General features: G+C 43.4%; 1 protein-coding gene across 4 annotated transcripts in view; it reads left to right on the top strand.

Annotated features, from left to right (window-relative positions):
* Window positions 1-19,295, top strand: part of EYA2 (EYA transcriptional coactivator and phosphatase 2) — a 145,739-nt gene that overhangs the window by 41,226 nt on the left and 85,218 nt on the right. For all 4 annotated transcript variants that reach the window (XM_081196334.1, XM_081196333.1, XM_081196332.1 and 1 more), the window contains exon 2: window positions 18,199-18,317. In XM_081196334.1, the coding sequence (XP_081052460.1) occupies window positions 18,209-18,317 (109 nt within the window). In that variant the 5' untranslated portion in view covers window positions 18,199-18,208. The remainder of the gene's footprint in view (window positions 1-18,198; window positions 18,318-19,295) is intronic.

Below are 19,295 nucleotides of genomic sequence, written 5' to 3'. Positions count from 1 at the left end.
TTGGTCTCTGTGGATACTGTTTAACAAAGTAGCTTTAAATCTTCTTGCCATGACTCCCGCGAAAATCTTATAGTCTACGTTTAATAAGGAAATCGGCCTGTAATTTTTAATTTGTTCTAGTTCTGCATCTTGCTTTGGGATCAGTGTGATCAGTGCCTCCTTCCACGTCTCCGGAATTTCTCTTTCCTTCAAAATATTGTTCATTACTTCTTGTAAAGGATATACCAGAGCCGATTCCATCTCTTTGTAATATCTGCTAGTGAACCCATCTGGGCCCGGGGCTTTCCCATTTTTTAAATCTTTTATTATTACTTTTATTTCCTCTGCCTCGATCGGAGCATTTAATTTCTCTTTATCTGCCGTGGGGATCTTGTTTATATTCTTAGATGTTAAATATCTCTCTATTTCCCTCGTCTTATTCTTTTCTGTATTTCTAAAAAGTTCTCCGTAAAAATCCAAAAAGGCTTTCCTAATTTCTTTGGGTTTGTTTATCTCTTCTCCTTCCACCACTATCCTATTTATCGTATTCTGTTCCTTTCTTTTTTTCAATTGCCAAGCTAGTATTTTCCCCGTTTTATTAGCATGTTCGAAATTCCTCTGTCTCAGTCTTTTAATTTTCCATTCTATCTCTCTATTTATCAGCATTGTATATTGAGATTGTAAAACTTTGATATTCTCTTTTATTTTCTTATTTTTTGGGTTTTTGATTAGTTTCTGCTCATTCTCTGCTAATTGTTGCATGATTTCTTTTTTCCCTTTTTCCCTTTTTTTATTCTTGATTGCACTCTGTTGGATGAAGAAGCCCCGCATCACCGCCTTTCCTGCATCCCATACCACCTTAGGCTTTATATTATTACCCAAATTATCTTCAAAGTATTCTTTTAATCTATTTTGAGCCTTTTCTACTACCTCTTGATCATCTAGCAGATAGTCCTTCAATTTCCATCTAAATAGTCTGCTTTCCTGCTCTTTTAATTCCATTTTTATTGGGTTATGGTCTGAGATAGTTCTGACCTGAATCTCCACCTGTAGCGTTCTTAGAGCTAACTCTTTCGAGACCCATATCTGGTCTAGTCTTGATGATGAATCATTAGGTTCAGAATAGAAGGTATATTGCTTTTCTAGTGGGTGTTTGAACCTCCAGATATCTATTAAGTTACAATTCTGGACCAAAGAGAAGAAAGTTCTTGGAAGCTTCCCCTCCTTGCCTTTTGTGTCCCTCAATCTGTCCAATTCTAGCGACACCACGCCGTTCATATCACCTAATAATATGATTTTTTCGTCGGCGTAGTCAGATAACCTTTCTTCCAACCTTCCGTAGAATTCTGCCTTATTTATATTAGGTGCATATATTCCGACTATTATAATCTTTTCTCCTTGCCAATTTATTTGTGCTGCTACTATCCTTCCTTCTTCGTCTTTGAAGAGGAGTTTCGCTTCAATTTGTTTCTTTATATAGATAACCACTCCTCTCTTTTTATTCTGGTCTGAGGATATAAACTCATTCCCCAATCTTGGGTTTATCAAAGTTCTTTTGTGTTTCCTCGCAATGTGAGTCTCTTGTAAACATATAATATCTAATCCTTCCTTCTTCAAAATGTGCTCAATTCGATTCCTTTTCCCTTTATCATTCATCCCATTTACATTCCAACTATATATCTTTAACACCATTACGATTCAATTGAGGGAGAGCAAAAGAAAGCAAAAAGAAAAAAAAAAGAAGAAAAAGAGAGAAAGGAAACGACTGTTGGTTCTTTTTAGATTTCCTCTTCAGACCTTTCTCCCTCCCCCCCTCCCCCCGCCTCCCCCCCGAATCCCCCCCGGTCCCGCCCCCCCCTCCCCCACCTCTCTTTGCGATTTCAACTCTTTGTATTTCCTTAAGAATTTGTCTGTTTCACCTGGGTTTATCAGTTTTTGCCTTTTACTCCTGTATGTGAAGGAGACGCCTTCCGGAAACTCCCACTTAAACTCGATATTATTCCTTTTGAGTATCTGTACTAATTCTTTGTAGGAGTCTCTACGCTTTAAAAGCCTAACTGGAATGTCTTTGAAAATTATTATATTATTTCCTTCGATATTCAACCTTTTCTCTCTGCTCTTGTGTAGAATCTTATCTTTTATTTCCTTATCTTTGAATATAATTAAGCAGTCCCCTATGAATTTTTTATTCTTTGGGAGTTTGGCTTTTAGCCTGAAAGCTGATTGTATTGCCTTTTCTACATCTTCTCTTGGTAATTCCAACCAGAGGGCTAATTCTACTGTTATTTTCTCCTTTATATTTTCCCCTTGGGCTTCCGGTATGCCTCTCATCCTTAGATTAGCCTCCCTCTGTCTTAGTTCATTCATCGCAATCCAATCTTTTAAATCCTCTTGATTTTTGTTTAGACCCAGTATCTCAGCTTTAATTCTTTCTTCCTCACGTCTTACTTCCTTCAATTCTACTTTTGTCTTTTTCAGACCTTCCTCCACTGTCTGTGTCCTCCTAAATACCTCTTTCATTTGACTTTTCAATTCACTGACTGTTTCATCTAACTTCTTGTCCACTTCCCCAATTCTATGTTCTACTTGTTCTAGTTTGCGCTCCACACTTTTTTCACTCTCTTTTATCTCCGCAAACATTCTCAATATCTCTGCTCTGAAGTCCCCTTCTTGCTTTGATCCCTTTCTATCCACTGGCGTTCCCCCTTCAGGTCTTTTCCCAGTGTTTGACATTCTTAAATTGGAGGATAGCCCAAACTTAGAAAACAATATACTTGTAGCACTCCTGAAACAATTACCTATATGCTTAGTTAGTCCCAACCCTTAATTAACAGTCTTTGGATTACGCAGAGTTCAACTCAGTTAACAGTCCCTTAGCAGTCTTTAAATTACAAGAAGGTCGTCTTATTTCATTCCACCGTGCTGCAGCCTCGGGGGTATCAATAATTATCCTGAGTTCTCAAAGTTCGGGTTAGTTCAAGAAGTTGGACTCCAGAAAGTTCAAAAAGTTCAAGAAGTTGGAGATCTTATGTTTACGATGGGGTAAGGTATAAATTCTCCTATCTGTACAGTGAGTTCTTGGAAATTTTGTCAGGGGGATCAATTTTGTAATTAACAAGTGGCAGTTATCATATGGGGAAATTCCCCGTCAGAAGTCCTTATACCTTTTGCCTGCAAGAAACCATGTAGAGGAAAGATAATAGGGGATGGGAGGGGAAAAGGGGGTACGAAGGGGACGGAGAAACCAAGGGAGACCGTGGGGGGAGGAGAGGGGCCGCAAGGCCAAAAAAAGACAGATAGAGGAGGGGATGTCGAAATAAAAAGTCTGGTCGCAGTAGGCACTCTGACCACTAGATGGCTCTCTCTGCTGCTGTCTGACTATGAAGGCAAGCACGCTGCACAGGCAGTTCGGGCAGTCCAGCAATCCAAAGAGGGAGATTATTGCCTGATCGTTTCCGATTATTGGGTAGATGGACAGGAACACCTCCACAAAGTTTTCAGATCAGGTATATTCGTAGAACAGGTACGTCCGTTTTATTAAATTATAAATTGTAGTTATGTATGTTCCGTGTGTTCTATTCTCTCTAATGGCGCTTCTGGCGCTTCCCTTCCGTTTTTCCGCTTTCCGCTAAGCGTCCTGCGGCAAAAATGGCGTTTCGGCGTTTCGGCGTCCCTCTGTTTCAACGAATGGGTTTTAAAGTAATGGCTGCGTCCTCTGTTCCCTGTTAAAACACCTCCTTTGGGGAGGGTCAGCTGTTTACATTTAGAAGTCTTTCAGGGAAACAAAATAAACACTGGTGGTAGCTCCGTGTGTTTGTCTTTGCTCTGCAATTTATTTGCGGTTCTGCCGACCCCTGGTAACGGCTGAACCTCAGAGGCTTCGCTTTTTCCCTCCCCGGGTTTTATTTTCCAGCTTACAGTTTTCTCCCTGCTTTTAAACTTGTTTGACCAACCCTTGAATTCGTTCCCGGGTTTCTTACTCTTGGAGCGGAGCGCTAATCTCCAGCGAGGGCTGGGCTGTCCGCTGTTCGGGTGGGAGGAAATGGCTGCCTAGGACCTGCTGCTCAACACCGCTGTTTCCTCACCTCTCAGGGTTACCTTGCAGCGATGCGAACCGGTCTCTGCTGGCTCCCTGTAACTCCGGACACCCTCCGGACGTGTTTCTGGGGTGCTCTCGCCCTCTAGCACCCCCCTTGCCCCCCGTTTACCGGACTGGGTTCGTGCTCCTAGCCGAATCCCTTCTCGCCTCGGAGACGCGCACCACCGGAAGTCCCGATCCTTCTCATGCATTCGTCTCTCTGACAACACTTTTCCCCCACTGTGAAAATTGCTATGGGAAAATTTTGTATGAATGGTCCATCGTGCCATATAAGTTGAAACTTGTTCCACTGTAAATGGTTGGCATAATTTTTATGGGTTCATCTTAAGTACAGTGGTACCTCGGGTTAAGAACTTAATTCATTCTGGAGGTCTGTTCTTAACCTGAAACTGTTCTTAACCTGAAGCACCACTTTAGATAATGGGGCCTCCTGCTGCTGCACGATTTCTGTTCTCATTCTGAAGCAAAGTTCTTAACCCGAGGTAATATTTCTGGGTTAGTGGATTCTGTAACCTGAAGCGTATGTAACCTGAAGCATATGTAACCCGAGGTACCACTGTACAATTATCTTAAGCCATTCACCTGGATGGTTTGACATCATTACTCACAGCCAGTCCTCTCTTCTCCTGAGTGCAAAACATTTCAGCACCAGGCTTCCTGGAAAATATTTTGCTTTGGCTCTGGGTAACCGGGTTCGCGTCTCCGCTCCTCCACATGCTGCTGCTGGGTGACCTTGGGCCAGTCACACTTCCCTGAAGTCTCTCAGCCCCACTCACCTCACAGAGTGTTTGTTGTGGGGGAGGAAGGGAAAGGAGAATGTTAGCCGCTTTGAGACTCCTGAAGGGGAGTGAAAGGCGGGATATCAAATCCAAACTCTTCTTCTTCTTCTTCTTCTTATTGTTCTAGCTAATGGACCTAGTTTACTGAGTTACCCGTTCTTCATTCCTCTTGGTGCTAAGAAGCTTTCCCGTCTCTTCCTTCTTCTCCTAATGACTTAATAATTAAAGAAAAATGAAGGCCACTGGTATTGTTGAGTTTGAAAGCAAATATTCCAAAGACACCTGGACAGGAGAGGAGGTGCAACGTAATTATTAAAATTCTGCTTGCACGTAAAACCTCCATTCGATGTCTACTGTCTACTTCTAAGGTATTTTGGGTCTAATTAGTTGGTTTGTCGACAATAAGTAAGGTTTGCAGGTGTCCATTCCTTGTAAACTTTGGATGTCTAAATACCACTGCTCATTAAAACATAAAGGATGCCCTATTTAATGACAGTATATTTTGATACCAAACTTAAAAGCAACTCGCTACTTTTGAAGTTTTACTATTTGCGTTTTAAGCCACTTTTGTGTTTCTCCAGGGATAATTAATCCCTCCACCGGCATATAATGCTACCTATACAGTAGATTTCTGTTCTAATGAACAATTAAGGGAGATATTTTACAGAATCAAGTATGGTGTGGATTGGGAATGGCTGGGAGCGTGTGTGTGTGTGTGTGTGTGTGTGTGTGTGTGATATCAGCCAAAGAATGTGGCTAGTAGAAATGTCTGAACTGTAATTGGTTATTCTTTTGGGACAGGCATTTGTCTCCTTTAATATAACAACCTTCCCTAGGTCTAGTTTGAAACTGTGAAATATAATGTGAACCAACCAATAAATATGGAACCCTAGGCATTCAGAAAGCAGGAGCTGAAATGTTAACAACTTGTTCACAAGCAAACTGCTTTAATTTCTTCCATAGCATGTTTTAGAAGAAAGTTAGAGTCTGCAGTTGGGGGAAACAGCTGAAATTGGGGCAAAACCAGTCTCATTACTAGAGATGGGAAGGCCTAGAAAAAAAATGGGGGGGGGAGAACCGTTTTTTTCTGGGTTTTTTTTGTTTGTTTGTTTTTGTAAAAAAGGGGGGGGAACGGCTTTGGGAGAAAACAAAAAACAAAACTGGTCCCCCCCCCATTTTCCCCAGGTTTTTTTCCTTCCCATCTCTACTCAATACTGACAGTTGTGTCACCATGCCGATAGTCCCTTTCACCTCTGTCGTCTTCCCAATTGCTCCATAGAAGTCAATCGTTATGGGGCTCTTCTGTTGGCAGGTGAGGTGGGTGGGTGAAAACCAAGAGAGACCCTGCTAAGGTGGGATGTGCTAAATGGGAGTGCCATTTCCTCCTCCTCCTACCCACTTCCAGCTTAGTCGTTCGAAGGAATGGAGTAAAAGGCCATATTTTGAAAAAACAGGGAGGGTTGAGGAGGAAGGCGAGTTGAAGCTTAGTGATGCACCATGGGATTGATTTTTTTACCATGGGGGGAAAAGAATGGCAAACAAATCAGGACTATATCTGCTCTAAACTACAACCTCCAATCAGCACAGATCTGGGGCTGATAGGAGTTGTAATCCAAAACATCTGGGGGGCATCAGGTTGGCAAAGGCTGATCTAGGTGATTCACAACAGTAACATTAAAAGCATAACCATATGGCCCCTAATAAACTATGGCAGGTGTAGCTAAGCTCAGTGCATGTTGCAGGACTACAAGTCCCATCATCCCTGTCTATCAGCCAAGATGGCTGGACTGTGATGGGACCTGAGGGCACAATTTCATTTACCTCTGGAGTATGCATCAGAAAGCTGAGGACTATTTTCTAAATTGAATTACCAAGTTTTGCTTTTAGAATAAAGAAACTGAACTTATTTTGGTAGTTTTAGCACTCACATCTTGTTTTTAAGATAGTCACAAATACAAAGTCTTTCTCGTGTCCTTTTTTGTGTGTCATTGATGGGTATTCACACCACTGGCTCTCCCCCCTTGTAACGGACTTCATTTTATTTTCCTGAGCTAGATGTTCTTGGGGAGGGAAACCGTGTCTTTTCCCCTAGCCTGTCCATATTTATTATCTCACCTTACTAATACGATTGCCACTCAGTGTTTTAAATTTTTAGATGCCCCTCCATCCTTTCTTTCCTCCTCCTTACCATGGAAGGATCTGACTTACTGAATGCTTAAGAGCATCAGCATCTGCTTCTTACCCTGAGGCCTGAACACAGCATTTACAAAGAACTTATCAAACCCAAAAATCTGATGGGGTTTTAAGTTTGGTCATGTCAGCAGTAGACAGCTAGCGCTCAGGAGTATAAACAGTCTGTGGAACTGTGCCCGGGGGGTCACCTTGGAGGAAGGGGGGGTCATTGTCATTGTGATAAATGGTTAGTTTTGCAAAATGAGCATTTACTCCAGTTCAGGTTTGGGGTTTTTTTTTTGGAAAAACATTCTGAAAAGAATAGCTTCTACACAGTGTTCACATAGCAGATATGTTTGTTGTTTGTACAACAAGGCTGCATCTCAGTGGTAGATCACATGCTTGGCATGCAGAAGATCCCAGATTCGATTCCCTGATGCTTCCAGGTAAGCCTGGGGAAGACTCCTTCATGAAATCTTGGAGAGAATACATATATTTCAGCATGTACTAGAGAACTTTCATTACAGATAACAGAGAGATGGTACCCAATGCTGTTGTATATAAACTCTGGGTCTTCATTTATGTGCTTGGGGTGGGTGGGCGCCACACAGTAGGCAGAGCTAAAGTGGCATCAAAAAGTAAAGTAGCTTGTAAACAATGGCAGAAAGTAAAGGTAAAGGGACCCCTGACCATTAGGTCCAGTCGTGACCGACTCTGGGGTTGCGGCGCTCATCTCACTTTATTGGCCGAGGGAGCCGGCGTACAGCTTCCGGGTCATGTGGCCAACATGACTAAGCCGCTTCTGGCGAACCAGAGCAGTGCACGGAAATGCCGTTTAACTTCCCGCCAGAGTGGTACCTATTTATCTACTTGCACTTTGACGTGCTTTCGAACTGCTAGGTTGGCAGGAGCAGGGACTGAGCAACGGGAGCTCACCCCGTTGCGGGGATTCAAACCGCTGACCTTCTGATCGGCAAGCCCTAGGCTCTGTGGTTTAACCCACAGCGCCACCCGCGTCCCTAGAAAGTAAAGTAGCCTCCAAAAAATAGCTTCATTTGACTGATCTACTGAGCAAAGCATGCAGCTGTAGTATTTTGGGACTGTTATGAGGTGGCCTTTTGATGTGCAACATTTAGATGTCCCTGCAAAGAAACACAGCTTGAAAGCTTTGTTAATCGAAGACCGAATTTTGTTGGGAAGTAACTGGAGAATACTAGCTAATCCTGCAGTCCTGCGTGTGTGGGAAACTATAAAAGAAAAAAGGGCTGAATGCCTGTATCAAGAGAGCCCCCCCCCAAGAGTTTAAAACTGAAATATATGCAGTGTTTGCAAAGCGCAGGAAATACAGGTGGTTAGACTTTTCAGTATCCCAATATTGAGCGCTTACAGTTGTGCTCCGTTGCCTTTACCTCTTTGGTATCAAATAGACTACAAACCTAAGTAAGTTTAAATGTTTTACTTACAGTAATCAGAGGTCTCATTCATGCATCAATCAATGTACAGCAAAAACAACACAGGTGAAAACTTATTAAGTACAAAATACAAAAAGGGTATCTTCAAACATGGAGTCTGGGTAGGGACTGCCAAACTCATGCATCTGGTCAGTTACATTGTTCAAAAAGAAGATAAAGAGAAAGGGAGAAAGGAACAGGATACAACCCTTACTTCCCTCCTCCCTCTCCAATGTGAGGGGGTGTGACCTAATCATGTCTCCTTAGAAATTTACAGTTCTGTGGTCCTTAACTCCTTCATTTACTAACTGGCATAGATATGAATTGTTAGGTTTGACTGCAAAATCTCCCACAAATTTGAGACTTTTAAAATGTTTAACCTGGCTTTTTTGCCTTCTGAATTACTGGGGCGAACAGCAAGAGTGAGTCCACTTCTTCTTTGAGATGCTATCAGCACCTCTAATCTGTGATGGAGAACATAGATCTTAGAACCGATGCTTAGATGGAAACACTGGCCCCTAATTGACATATACAGTTTGAGATTGTTTCACAAAATAAAAGCTAAAGAGCTCCTCCTGATTTTGGTCCAATCAATGGACAGTGTTAGCAGGTGGAAAGATTCCACAAAATTTGCTGCTGATGGAATCAATTACCTAGAGCAGGGGTCAGCAAACTTTTTCAGCAGGGGGGCAGTCCACTGTCCCTCAGACCTTGTGGGGGGCCAGACTATATTTGTGGGGGGGGGGAGAGATGATGCAAGAGCACTACGAGCCCTGGTGGCTGCTTACCTGTGTCTTGCGAGCGGCAGGGGCTGGCGGCGGGATGATGAGCGGCATGCGAAAGGGCTCCGGACAGGGGCTGCTTAAAATGGCAGCTGCTGCTGCTGGCGCCAACAAAGCCCAGCCCCCTTCCTCCTCTAGGCAGGGCGGGGAGAAACCAGGAGGAGGGAGGGAGGGAGGAGGCGCCACCACTGCTGCTGTGTGAGGGAGAGGGAAAGAACACATCCGCTGGCGATTCATGCGGCGATTCCCGGACCATCCTCAGACTATTGGGCCTGATCCAGCCCATGGGCCTTAGTTTGCCTACCCATGACCTAGAGGCTGGGCAGTCTTTTCAGAGATGCTCAAGCTCTGGATTTCTCGCATTAAGCAGGGATTGGACTTTAATGCCCTATGTCCCACTCCTTCCGAACACACATAAGACAGAATCTCCAGGGCTCCATCTGAGGACTCCAACTTTGCCTTCTGCAAGTACAGGTATCTTCAGAGCAGCCTATGAAGGTGGAGTCAGGTTGTAACCAGGCTTAATACTCTGTATGTTTGCCACTTTTTCTTTTTGCAGCAGCCTTTTGAATAGCTGCAAAAAAAGGCTGAAATTCAGCTAGTGAAGCTTTTTTTTTGTCCTAGGCATGGAGAAACTTTGTACTGGTTGCATGCAGCAGTGAAATTTACTGTTGTAAATTTGCATTGCATTTATCTAGGCTTGGGACTTGTGAGACGTTCAATCCCGGCTCTGTTTTCTAATACTATGGTGCCTGCAGTAGCCCTAGCTGTGGGTTTGGCATGGTCAACACAATCAGTTGAATCCCAAGTCAACTTGATCTGGATTCCAATATATGAAAAAATCCTGTGTGTTTATTAGTACAAGTCAGGTAATTTACTATAAGGCAAATAAAATCTCCTGTTGTGTATCGCAGGATGACTTTTAATTATGAAATGACAGGATGTTTTACTAGTCCTGCAAAGTTTGCTTTTATAGCATTTAAATGAAAAATGTTCTGGGGAGTCACAAAGTTTGGGGCTCTTGGGTTTAATTTCCAGTTCTGCTGTTGACTTGCTGTGTGACCTGGGACAAGGTACTTCAATACATAATTCCAGAGCCAGAGGCTAATGACTTTGTACTTGCATATAAATTATGTAGCTTAGTGAATATAAATGAAACTAGATAGCAAAGTGCATCTGAATTCAATTATCTGCAGACAAAATTGTTTGCAATGGGATGTGCTCGTACCTGCCATTTTAAATTTATATAACTTCTGCCTATTCAATGGTAGTTTCCATGTTGGCTTAAATCATTGAAGTTCCTGCTTTGACTCATTTTCTCAGTCACAGCTTTTCATCAGTATGCCTGATTCTGCTAATGGGTCTCTGATTTCACATTGGAATCTTATCCTTTTCAGTCAAAAGCCACTCCAGGAACACCTCCCCTTTTTTGCCTGTTCCTCTACTTAGTATGCCTAGTAAAATAGCCACCAAATCATTATCACTAGAAGCAGAAATTGGTGGTCATGTTAATACTTTGTTGCTTATTTCCATAGTCAGCCTCTGACCTTATTTTAGTATATCATGCGCTTGTGGATTTGGGGGTGCAGTGCAAGTAGAATGATGGCCCACTTGGGGTTTTGTAAGCTGAAAGACTGCGTGTCTCATTCAAGTATTTGAGCTGCCTTAGGCTGCAGCCGTAGAATAATAGAATTTGAAGGGACCACAAGGGGCATCTAGTCCAACCCCCTGCGATGCAGGAATCTTTTGCCCAACAACATGTGGCTCGAATCCTGAGGTTGAGTCTCATGCTCTACCAACTAAGCTATCCTGTATGTGCTTATTTTGAAATGAGTCCCATTGAACTCAATAGGGCTTACTTTGTGCATAGGTTCAGGGTGCTGACGGGTTTAGATCAGGGATGAGGGAGCTGCAGCCTTCCAGATGTTGCTTGTCTTGACTACAAGTCTTGACCATTTCCATTATAGCTGGGGTAGATGGAGATTGGGATCCAACAAGATATGAAGGGCCATTGCAACACATTATACATAGGGCTGCCTCTGAAGACAGTTCAGAAACTTCAGCTAGTGCAGAATTTGGCAGCCAAGTTGCTCACTGGGGCATGACAGTTGAAGCATATTGCACTGATCCTGACCTGACTGCCTTGGCTGCCAGTTAGTTTCCGGGCACAATTCAAAGTGCTGGTTTTGACCTATAAAGCCTTAAGTGGTTCAGGACCACAATACCCCAAGAACCGCCTCTCCCCATACGAACTGTTCTAGATCCTGTCAGATGTTCTTCTTCATGTGGCTCTGTGAGAGGTCCGGATGGTGGCAACATGAGAACGGGCCTTTTCTGTGGTGGCTCCCCATTTCTGGAATGCTATCCCCAGGGAGGCTCACCTAGCGCCTTTAATACATATCTCTAGACACCAGGCAAAAACATTTCTTTATAACCAGGCCTTGGGCTGATTAACATTCATTGAATGTGTTCGTGGGAGGGGAATTATTAATTTGCTTTTGTTTATGTTTTATTGTATATTTTGTGTTCTCATTGTATTTTTATGTTGTAAACCACCTGTGATCCTTGGATGAAGGGCAGTATACAAATTTAATAAATAAAAGATAATAATAGAAAGCGCTTGCTTCACCTCTCTATTCCACTAAATTGAGGCAAACATCAGCTTTCGAGGTGGGGAGATTGTTAGTGGGAAACGGCACAGGGAGAAGGTATGACTACCTTTTACCCATGGTGTGGTTCCAATCCAGATGTTTCTCCCCATAACTTTTTTTTTTGTAAATGAAGATGTATGGCCAGTTGCAAGTTGTGATTCAGAGATGTGTTGCCTCTCGTTTGACCATACACAAACCATGTCTTTGTTAATGTTGGGTATCAATCACAAAGGCATTTTCATTGTGCTTGCTAGCTCAGTTTTGTTTACAGCAGCATTCTTCAACCTTGGGTCACTAGACGTTTGTTGGACCACAGCTCCCATCATCCATGGCCATTGGCCAAGTTAGCAAGGAATGGTGGGAGTTGTAGTCCAAAAGCATCTGGGTACCCAGAGTGGAAGAACGGTCTGGCAGTGGTCCTCCAAGGTTTCAGTCTTTTACAGTCTAAACTGACGATACTGGGAGTGAAGCAGAGACTTCCTTCATGTAAGGCATATTCTCTTCCTGCCACCAAACTACAGTGCTTCTGCTGCAGGGCCAGTGTGAGAGTGAGTGCACATTTAAACTTCTCCTGGAATGTACGGAAAGCTTCCATAGGAAATGGCTTTCCCCATGGCCTACCCTGTCCTGCATTGACTAGGCCGGGGTGGCTACTGTGGCCCTCCAGACCTTACAAGTCCCACCATACCTGAACACCAGCGTTTGAAATTTGCCAGGCACATTTTGCACCTGGCTCTCGACCACTTGCGATCAAGTGAACATGCCTGGGCCTGACTTCTCTACCATCTGGAGGTGCATGCCTGGGGATCCTTGGATCTTGACTGTTTTCACACACTAGCAACACACCCTGTAGAATTTTATCTGCACAATCAAAATGAATTTCAGGAACCAAAAAGTCGTATTGAAAAATATAACTTTTGAGCTGTCTGGCCCAAACATGGCAACTAGGCCATTTTAGTGACTGTAACCCTGGTTCAAGGAGCCATTTGACACCTAACCTAAATATCTGAGTTTCTAACACTGCTGAACATTGACCATGCTCACTGGGGCAGATGGAGTTGGAGACCAACATTACCTGGAGGTCCACAGGTCAGCAGTCACTGGAAAAGACCTGATTCTTAGGTAATAGGAGCAACTCTGTATATTGCTCCTAGAAACAAAGTTTCATTTGTCTGTCCACTTTAGGAACTAGAAAATAGGAGTATGTCTCTCCCAAACAAAATACTTTGTTGTTGTTTAGTCGTTTAGTTGTGTCCAACTCTTCGTGACCCCATGGACCAGAGCACGCCAGGCCATCCTGTCTTCCACTGCTTCCCGCACTTTGTCAAACTCATGTTCGTAGCTTCGAAAACACTGTCCAACCATCTCGTCCTCTGCCGTCCCCTTCTCCTTGTGCCCTCCATCTTTCCCAACATCAGGGTCTTTTCCAGGGAGTCTTCTCTTCTCATGAGGTGGCCAAAGTATTGGATCCTCAGCTTCACGATCTGTCCTTCCTCGGCTGATTTCCTTCAGAATGGATGTGTTTGATCTTCTTGCAGTCCATGGGACTCTCAAGAGTCTCCTCCAGCACCATAATTCAAAAGCATCAATTCTTCGGCGATCAGCCTTCTTTATGGTCCAGCTTTCACTTCCATACATCACTACTGGGAAAACCATAGCTTTTACTATACGGACCTTTGTTGGCAAGGTGATGTCTCTGCTTTTTAAGATGCTGTCTAGGTTTGCCATTGCTTTTCTCCCAAGAAGCAGGCTTAGTTATTGCTAACTTACCCTCTGTCTCTGTCTGCATTCTCCATGGCTGCTGCTATGCCAGCTGCTACCTTTCTGCTTTGAATGTTAGATCTTTATCTCTGAGTAGGTAGTTGTCTGCAGCTTAGGTAGCTGAACAAAAGCTCACGGGGTAAATAGAAAGGTGAGCTGGTTCAGGCCCTGACTTGGAACCTTCCATATGCTTTTAATCCGTTAGCAGCAGTGGGAGCCTTTTGAAGTCTTCCCCCTCCCCTCTTCCACTTCCCCTACTGCCCAGCTGTCATCTCCCAAGTTCTGCTCCCTGACACTGCTGCAGAGCACTCTTCTGAAAGCACAGTCATGCTTTTGCCTTAATGCTGTAGCCTCGGGGGACGCCGAGTGACGACAGGGCTAACAAATGGTGCAATCTGCTCTGTACAGCTGCGAAAAGGAAAGCAGAATTGGGGGAGACAATGCATGTCTAGATCTTTTCCTGTGCAGCTTGCATTGGGCCCATCTCTGCTGTTGCACAGCAGACTCTGGGATATCCCAGCAATGCAAAGCAAAGAGATCCACGATATATGGTTCGTTTTATTTGGGATTGTGCATAGTGACTTACTGCAGAGCCTTGTAAAAAACTGTCCAGCGCTGAAAGCCAGAAAAATGCAGTTAGATGTGGAATGCTTCTTAGCAATGTGCGGGCGGATTGCTTTTGGGGAAGGGCCATAGCTCAGTAGCAGATTATCCACTGTGCATGCAGAAGATTCCAGGTTCAGTTCCCAGCATCTGCAGTTTAGGCTGGGTGAGTTTCTTGCCTGAAACCCTGGAGATCAGCTGCTGGTCAGTATAGACAATACTGAGTTAGATGGAGCAATGACCTGACTCAGTATAAGGCTGCTTCCTAAGGCCCTATGTTCTCTTTGTCGCTGCCTCACAGGAGCAACCATTTCATATTGGTATGGCAAAGTTTGCCATACTGCACTCTCAGACTTCCCAACTCAGGATTTCTATGTGGACATACAAGAATGGACAATTTTGCAGTGCCATGATATGGCTTTAATATCTGCTGCAACAACAGGAGTAATGACATTGGACCCCTGTCACAATAATGCCAACATTTGGAATGCTCAAAAGCATAATTGGACTTTGGCACCTGCTTGCCTGATTTAGTGATGTGATGGTCCATTCTACCTTTCTAAGAGCTATGAATGAGCCGCCATTGTTCTTCAGATTTCTCAGTTTAAGTGCTATGGGAGAACTTGGTTGTTTGTCCAGGAGGAAGCAAGATATTTTCAAGGTTTTAAGTTTTGTACTTGTAAAACTAAGGAAACAGGATAAACAAAGCAAAATGTAAATAACTGCAGAACGCTATGTATTTCTGAGACATGGGGGGGGGGGCAGGATTTCCAAAGAAGTGGATGTGTCCTGTCAGACAGACTTGAATCTCTGCACTTTGCTTCTTCTTCACATTCATCCCTGACTTACCTTTTCAAGAACAGGGTCAATGGAACCTCAGTTGTCCTTTTAATATAAAGCTACATAAATCCAGTAGGCCCTGTTCATATGGAGAAGAATTCAGGCATGTACCAATGCTGTCCATAATATAAGCAAAAGGCAGTTACTTCATGCAGAGCCCCCAAAATGATATAGCAAATAATCTGGGTCTGTGGACAACACAATCAGTGTTATAACTGCAGTCCATAGCATAACTGATGTTCACCTTAAGAGAGCCAATATGGCGTAACAGGGAAAGAGTGTTGGATGTGAGCCAGTTCATGTGTTGAACTGACACGATTTTACTAGTTCTTCAGAGCTCACCACCACTACCACTGAAGTTTCACTAGGCTTTTCCTAGCGCTTTATTTCTAGAATGTTCTGCAATCGTATTGGCATCCTCAGTGCTCAGAACCTAACTGGCACTTGTTTATTTATTTTTTTGCAGTGACCTTGTAAGAATAAGTTTCTCTATTCCTGATGTCTGCTGGCATCACTAAACAATCCTTTATTCCATACAAAACCCTCCGCTTATTGTTGTAGCAGCAGAATCAACGAGTTTCCTGGTGAACTTTGCATTGATCACCTTTCATCAAAGCTTTTTTTGTAAAAAGAGAGAGAGAGAGAGAGAGAGAGAGAGAGAGAGAGAGAAAGAAAGAGCAACCACCTTGAATGGACAGCATAACATGAGATCTTGAAAATGTCAAGCTATTAAGAGTAACAGTAGTCTGGGGAAATCCCATGAATACTATTGACACCTTTTAAATGAGGATTTAAAATAAATTTGTGAATTACAAGGAGACTTCAACTTTTCACAGTGATCACCCTTAACTACTGTTTTAGGAGATCCTGATTAGAGGGGCCATGATTTGGCTAACACTTGGGGGAGATTGGGGATGCGGACTTGTGAATTTCTTTAAGTTGGAAGTCAGGAGGAGATCAGAAGGTCTTGCTCCCATCTTTTCCTAATATTTCGAGCTTTGGTAGACTTCTGGGTATTCATATTATTGTAAATTGCTTTGGGATGCCCCACGGGAAGTGATTCATAAATGAAAATAATAAGTTGGTTACCATTTTTAGACCTGCAATAATCATGCTAAACTGGATGACTAAAACCAACAAACCAATTCAAGATCTTTGGACTTCGCTAAATGGACTCACTCAACAGTAACTGTACTCACAGCTTCAGGAACGCGGGTGGCACTGTGGTCTAAACCACTGAGCCTCTTGGGCTTGCCGATCGGAAGTTCAGCGGTTCGAATCCATGTGACAGTGCTGAGCTCCCATTGCTCTGTCCCAGCTTCTGCCAACCTAGCAGTTCAAAAGCACACCAGTGCAAGTAGATAAATAGGTACCATTGTGGCTGGAAGGTGAATGGCGTTTCCATGCGCTCTGGCTTCCATCACGGTGTCCCATTGCGCCAGTAGCGATTTAGTCATGATCCACATGACCCAGAAAGCTGTCTGTGGACTAAACGCCAGCTCCCTCGGCCTGAAACGAGATGAGTGCTGCAACCCCATAGTCGCCTTTGACTGGACTTAACCGTCCAGGGTCCTTTACCTTTACCTTTTACCTTACTCAAAGCTTCATACAGTGTTTGGTGCCAGTCCCTAGTCCAAATCCAGCCCTCAGTTGGTACCAGGTAGTACCATCTGCTCCTATTTCCTATAGGGGTAGTCATGTGTTCTGCTTTCCAAAGGATGATCCTCTGTTTGAAAGGCCTTCCATTCTAAGCCCAGTTTAAAGACACAGAATCATAAGAGGGGAGAGAGTTTTGAAGTTGCCTTTTAACACCACCCAAACAGCAGATTGATCAGGCACATAGGTCATGCAATCACAGCTTTCCCCACAAAGCATTTCTGTTTAAATTATAGTAATTATTTCTGAATCTGCCTCTGTGCATATGATAAATTTGTGCCCTCATTAATTGGTGATGTGTTTCCTCTTTTGGGGAGAACCATAAGTGGCCATACTACTTTGCTAATTTTAATAGAGGAAGCAGGAGAGAGGGATAGCAGTGACTGTGACAGTGAGAATTCAGAGAACTAACTTGGTCCAGGATACAACAACTACTCCCCAATCCACTCCATCCTCAAAGTGCACCTGCAAGTAAACGTAATTGTTAACTGGGGGGCTGGTGTGCAGTTAGCTTCATCTGAAGATTTCAGTTTTCCTTATCAAAGAATATGTGAGGCGCCAGCTTGCTCCAAATCAGCTAACTTTCATAGAATCATAGAATAATAGAGTTGGAAGAGACCACAAGGGCCATCGAGTCCAACCCCCTGCCAAGCAGGAAACACCATCAGAGCACTCCTGACATATGGTTGTCAAGCCTCTGCTTAAAGACCTCCAAAGAAGGAGACTCCACCACACTCCTTGGCAGCAAATTCCACTTTACAAGTCTCTTCTGTATGATTTGCCATCAAGCAAACCGATCACAGAAATGCAACGACTTTCAGCATGCGAGTCTCTTAATGCATTTAGCTGCAATCCTGCGAAAGCTAAAGTCTCCTTAAATCCCGTTGATTTCAAAGATATTTAAGCACTCTGTGTGCAGTATTGCTGACATTAAGATTAACGAGGAACTACCCCATGTAACAGCTTCTTCCCCTTCAATATTCCATAACTCTGTAATGCTATTGAGTGTCTCCTATTTTCATTCTTGCTGCAAAACATTTCTGGGACTCAGAATCTTATCCAGAGCCACTGTGCGCCTTGGACGATGGTGACAATCCTAAAACGCATTGCTTGTTCTTCATGGTGTTTTAGGAAACACATAAATGTAATCTTCTGATGGCAACATCCAGGATGATCGGGAAAGCATTTAATCAGATGGGCGTAATCTCCAAGGGAAGCGACTGCTCGGTTTTTAATTCCGCATTTTCCCTTCGCCGAAAACTTTTTGCGTGAATGTTGTTTATGTAGAATTTATATGAAGCCAGGGTTTTGGAAATCAGCTTTAATATTTACTCCTAGGGAGAGAAAAAATTGGAATCATTAGCGAGCATGCATAATTAATGAATAAATTATCTGAGTTTTCCCCCACCCTTTGTTTTCCTCCAGGTATAAGGAAATGCTAGATCTAGTGACATCACCCAGCTTGACTGTAAATAGAGAACACCCTGACATTCTGAAGCTTAACCTTTCTAACACTTATGCCACGGTTCCAGATGACATAGAAGGTAAGCTGACAGTTCTTGTTCATGGTTTATTAACTTTAGACGCCTAGCCATGGGTGTGTGTGTAGAGTAGGGGGGTGGAACCAGGGCAAACAGACATATGGCCTTGGCTTGTATGAATCAGGGCTTGGACTTTTGCCCTTAAATGCATCAGTCCAAACCTACTGGATTTCATATTGATTGCATTGGCAGTGATTTCAGTTTTGTGATTCCGTTTTGGATGGGGAAGATGTTCGGACGGTGCTGCAGCTTAATGATGGGATGTAAGATTTGCATGCATACGAGGCTCCAGGTTCAATTTTCTCTTCTTTCGCATAGCATTTCCTTTTAAAATACAAGGAAGGGAAGGAAATCAACCCAGGTACTGCAGTGGTGCTAACATTCGGGGTTGACAACAGTGCGCCAAGATGAACCATTGGTCCAATAAGGGTTATTTTCAATGTTGCTTTTGTTTCCTTGTACCTTTTGAAGCACTTAGAGGAAGCAGCGGTGTCAGAATAGTCAGCATGGATGTGAGCAATTGATAGACCAGCTTCAAAGTGATTTCCTGGTTGCACATGCTAGGTGTGGGTCTGTCTGTTTTGATACTACCCTTGCTTGTGGCCGTTTTCTCCTATCTGACCTACTTGCATCTTTAATGACAGGATTGCCACCTAGATTCTTTTATATTTTCTAATTGAAGTTAGAAAGGAAATGGGCTTGAAGAGTGTATTTTGCTCACCTTGGTCCTAATCTTTCCGATTTGGGCCTTGGGCTTTATAAGGTAAGGACCCCTGGGTGACGCGGGTGGCACTGTGGGTTAAACCACAGAGCCTAGGACTTGCTGATCAGAAGGTCAGCGGTTTGAATCCCCATGACAGGGTGAGCTCCCATTGTTCGGTCCCTGCTCCTGCCAACCTGGCAGTTTGAAATCACAAAGTGCAAGTAGATAAATAGGTACCACTCCGGTGGGAAGGTAAACGGCATTTCTGTGTGCTGCTT

This window comes from Podarcis bocagei (assembly GCF_964188305.1).
Source record: "Podarcis bocagei genome assembly, chromosome: 5".
NCBI classification, from domain to species: Eukaryota; Metazoa; Chordata; class Lepidosauria; order Squamata; family Lacertidae; genus Podarcis; species Podarcis bocagei.
This window is presented reverse-complemented; position numbering and strand designations above follow the sequence as displayed.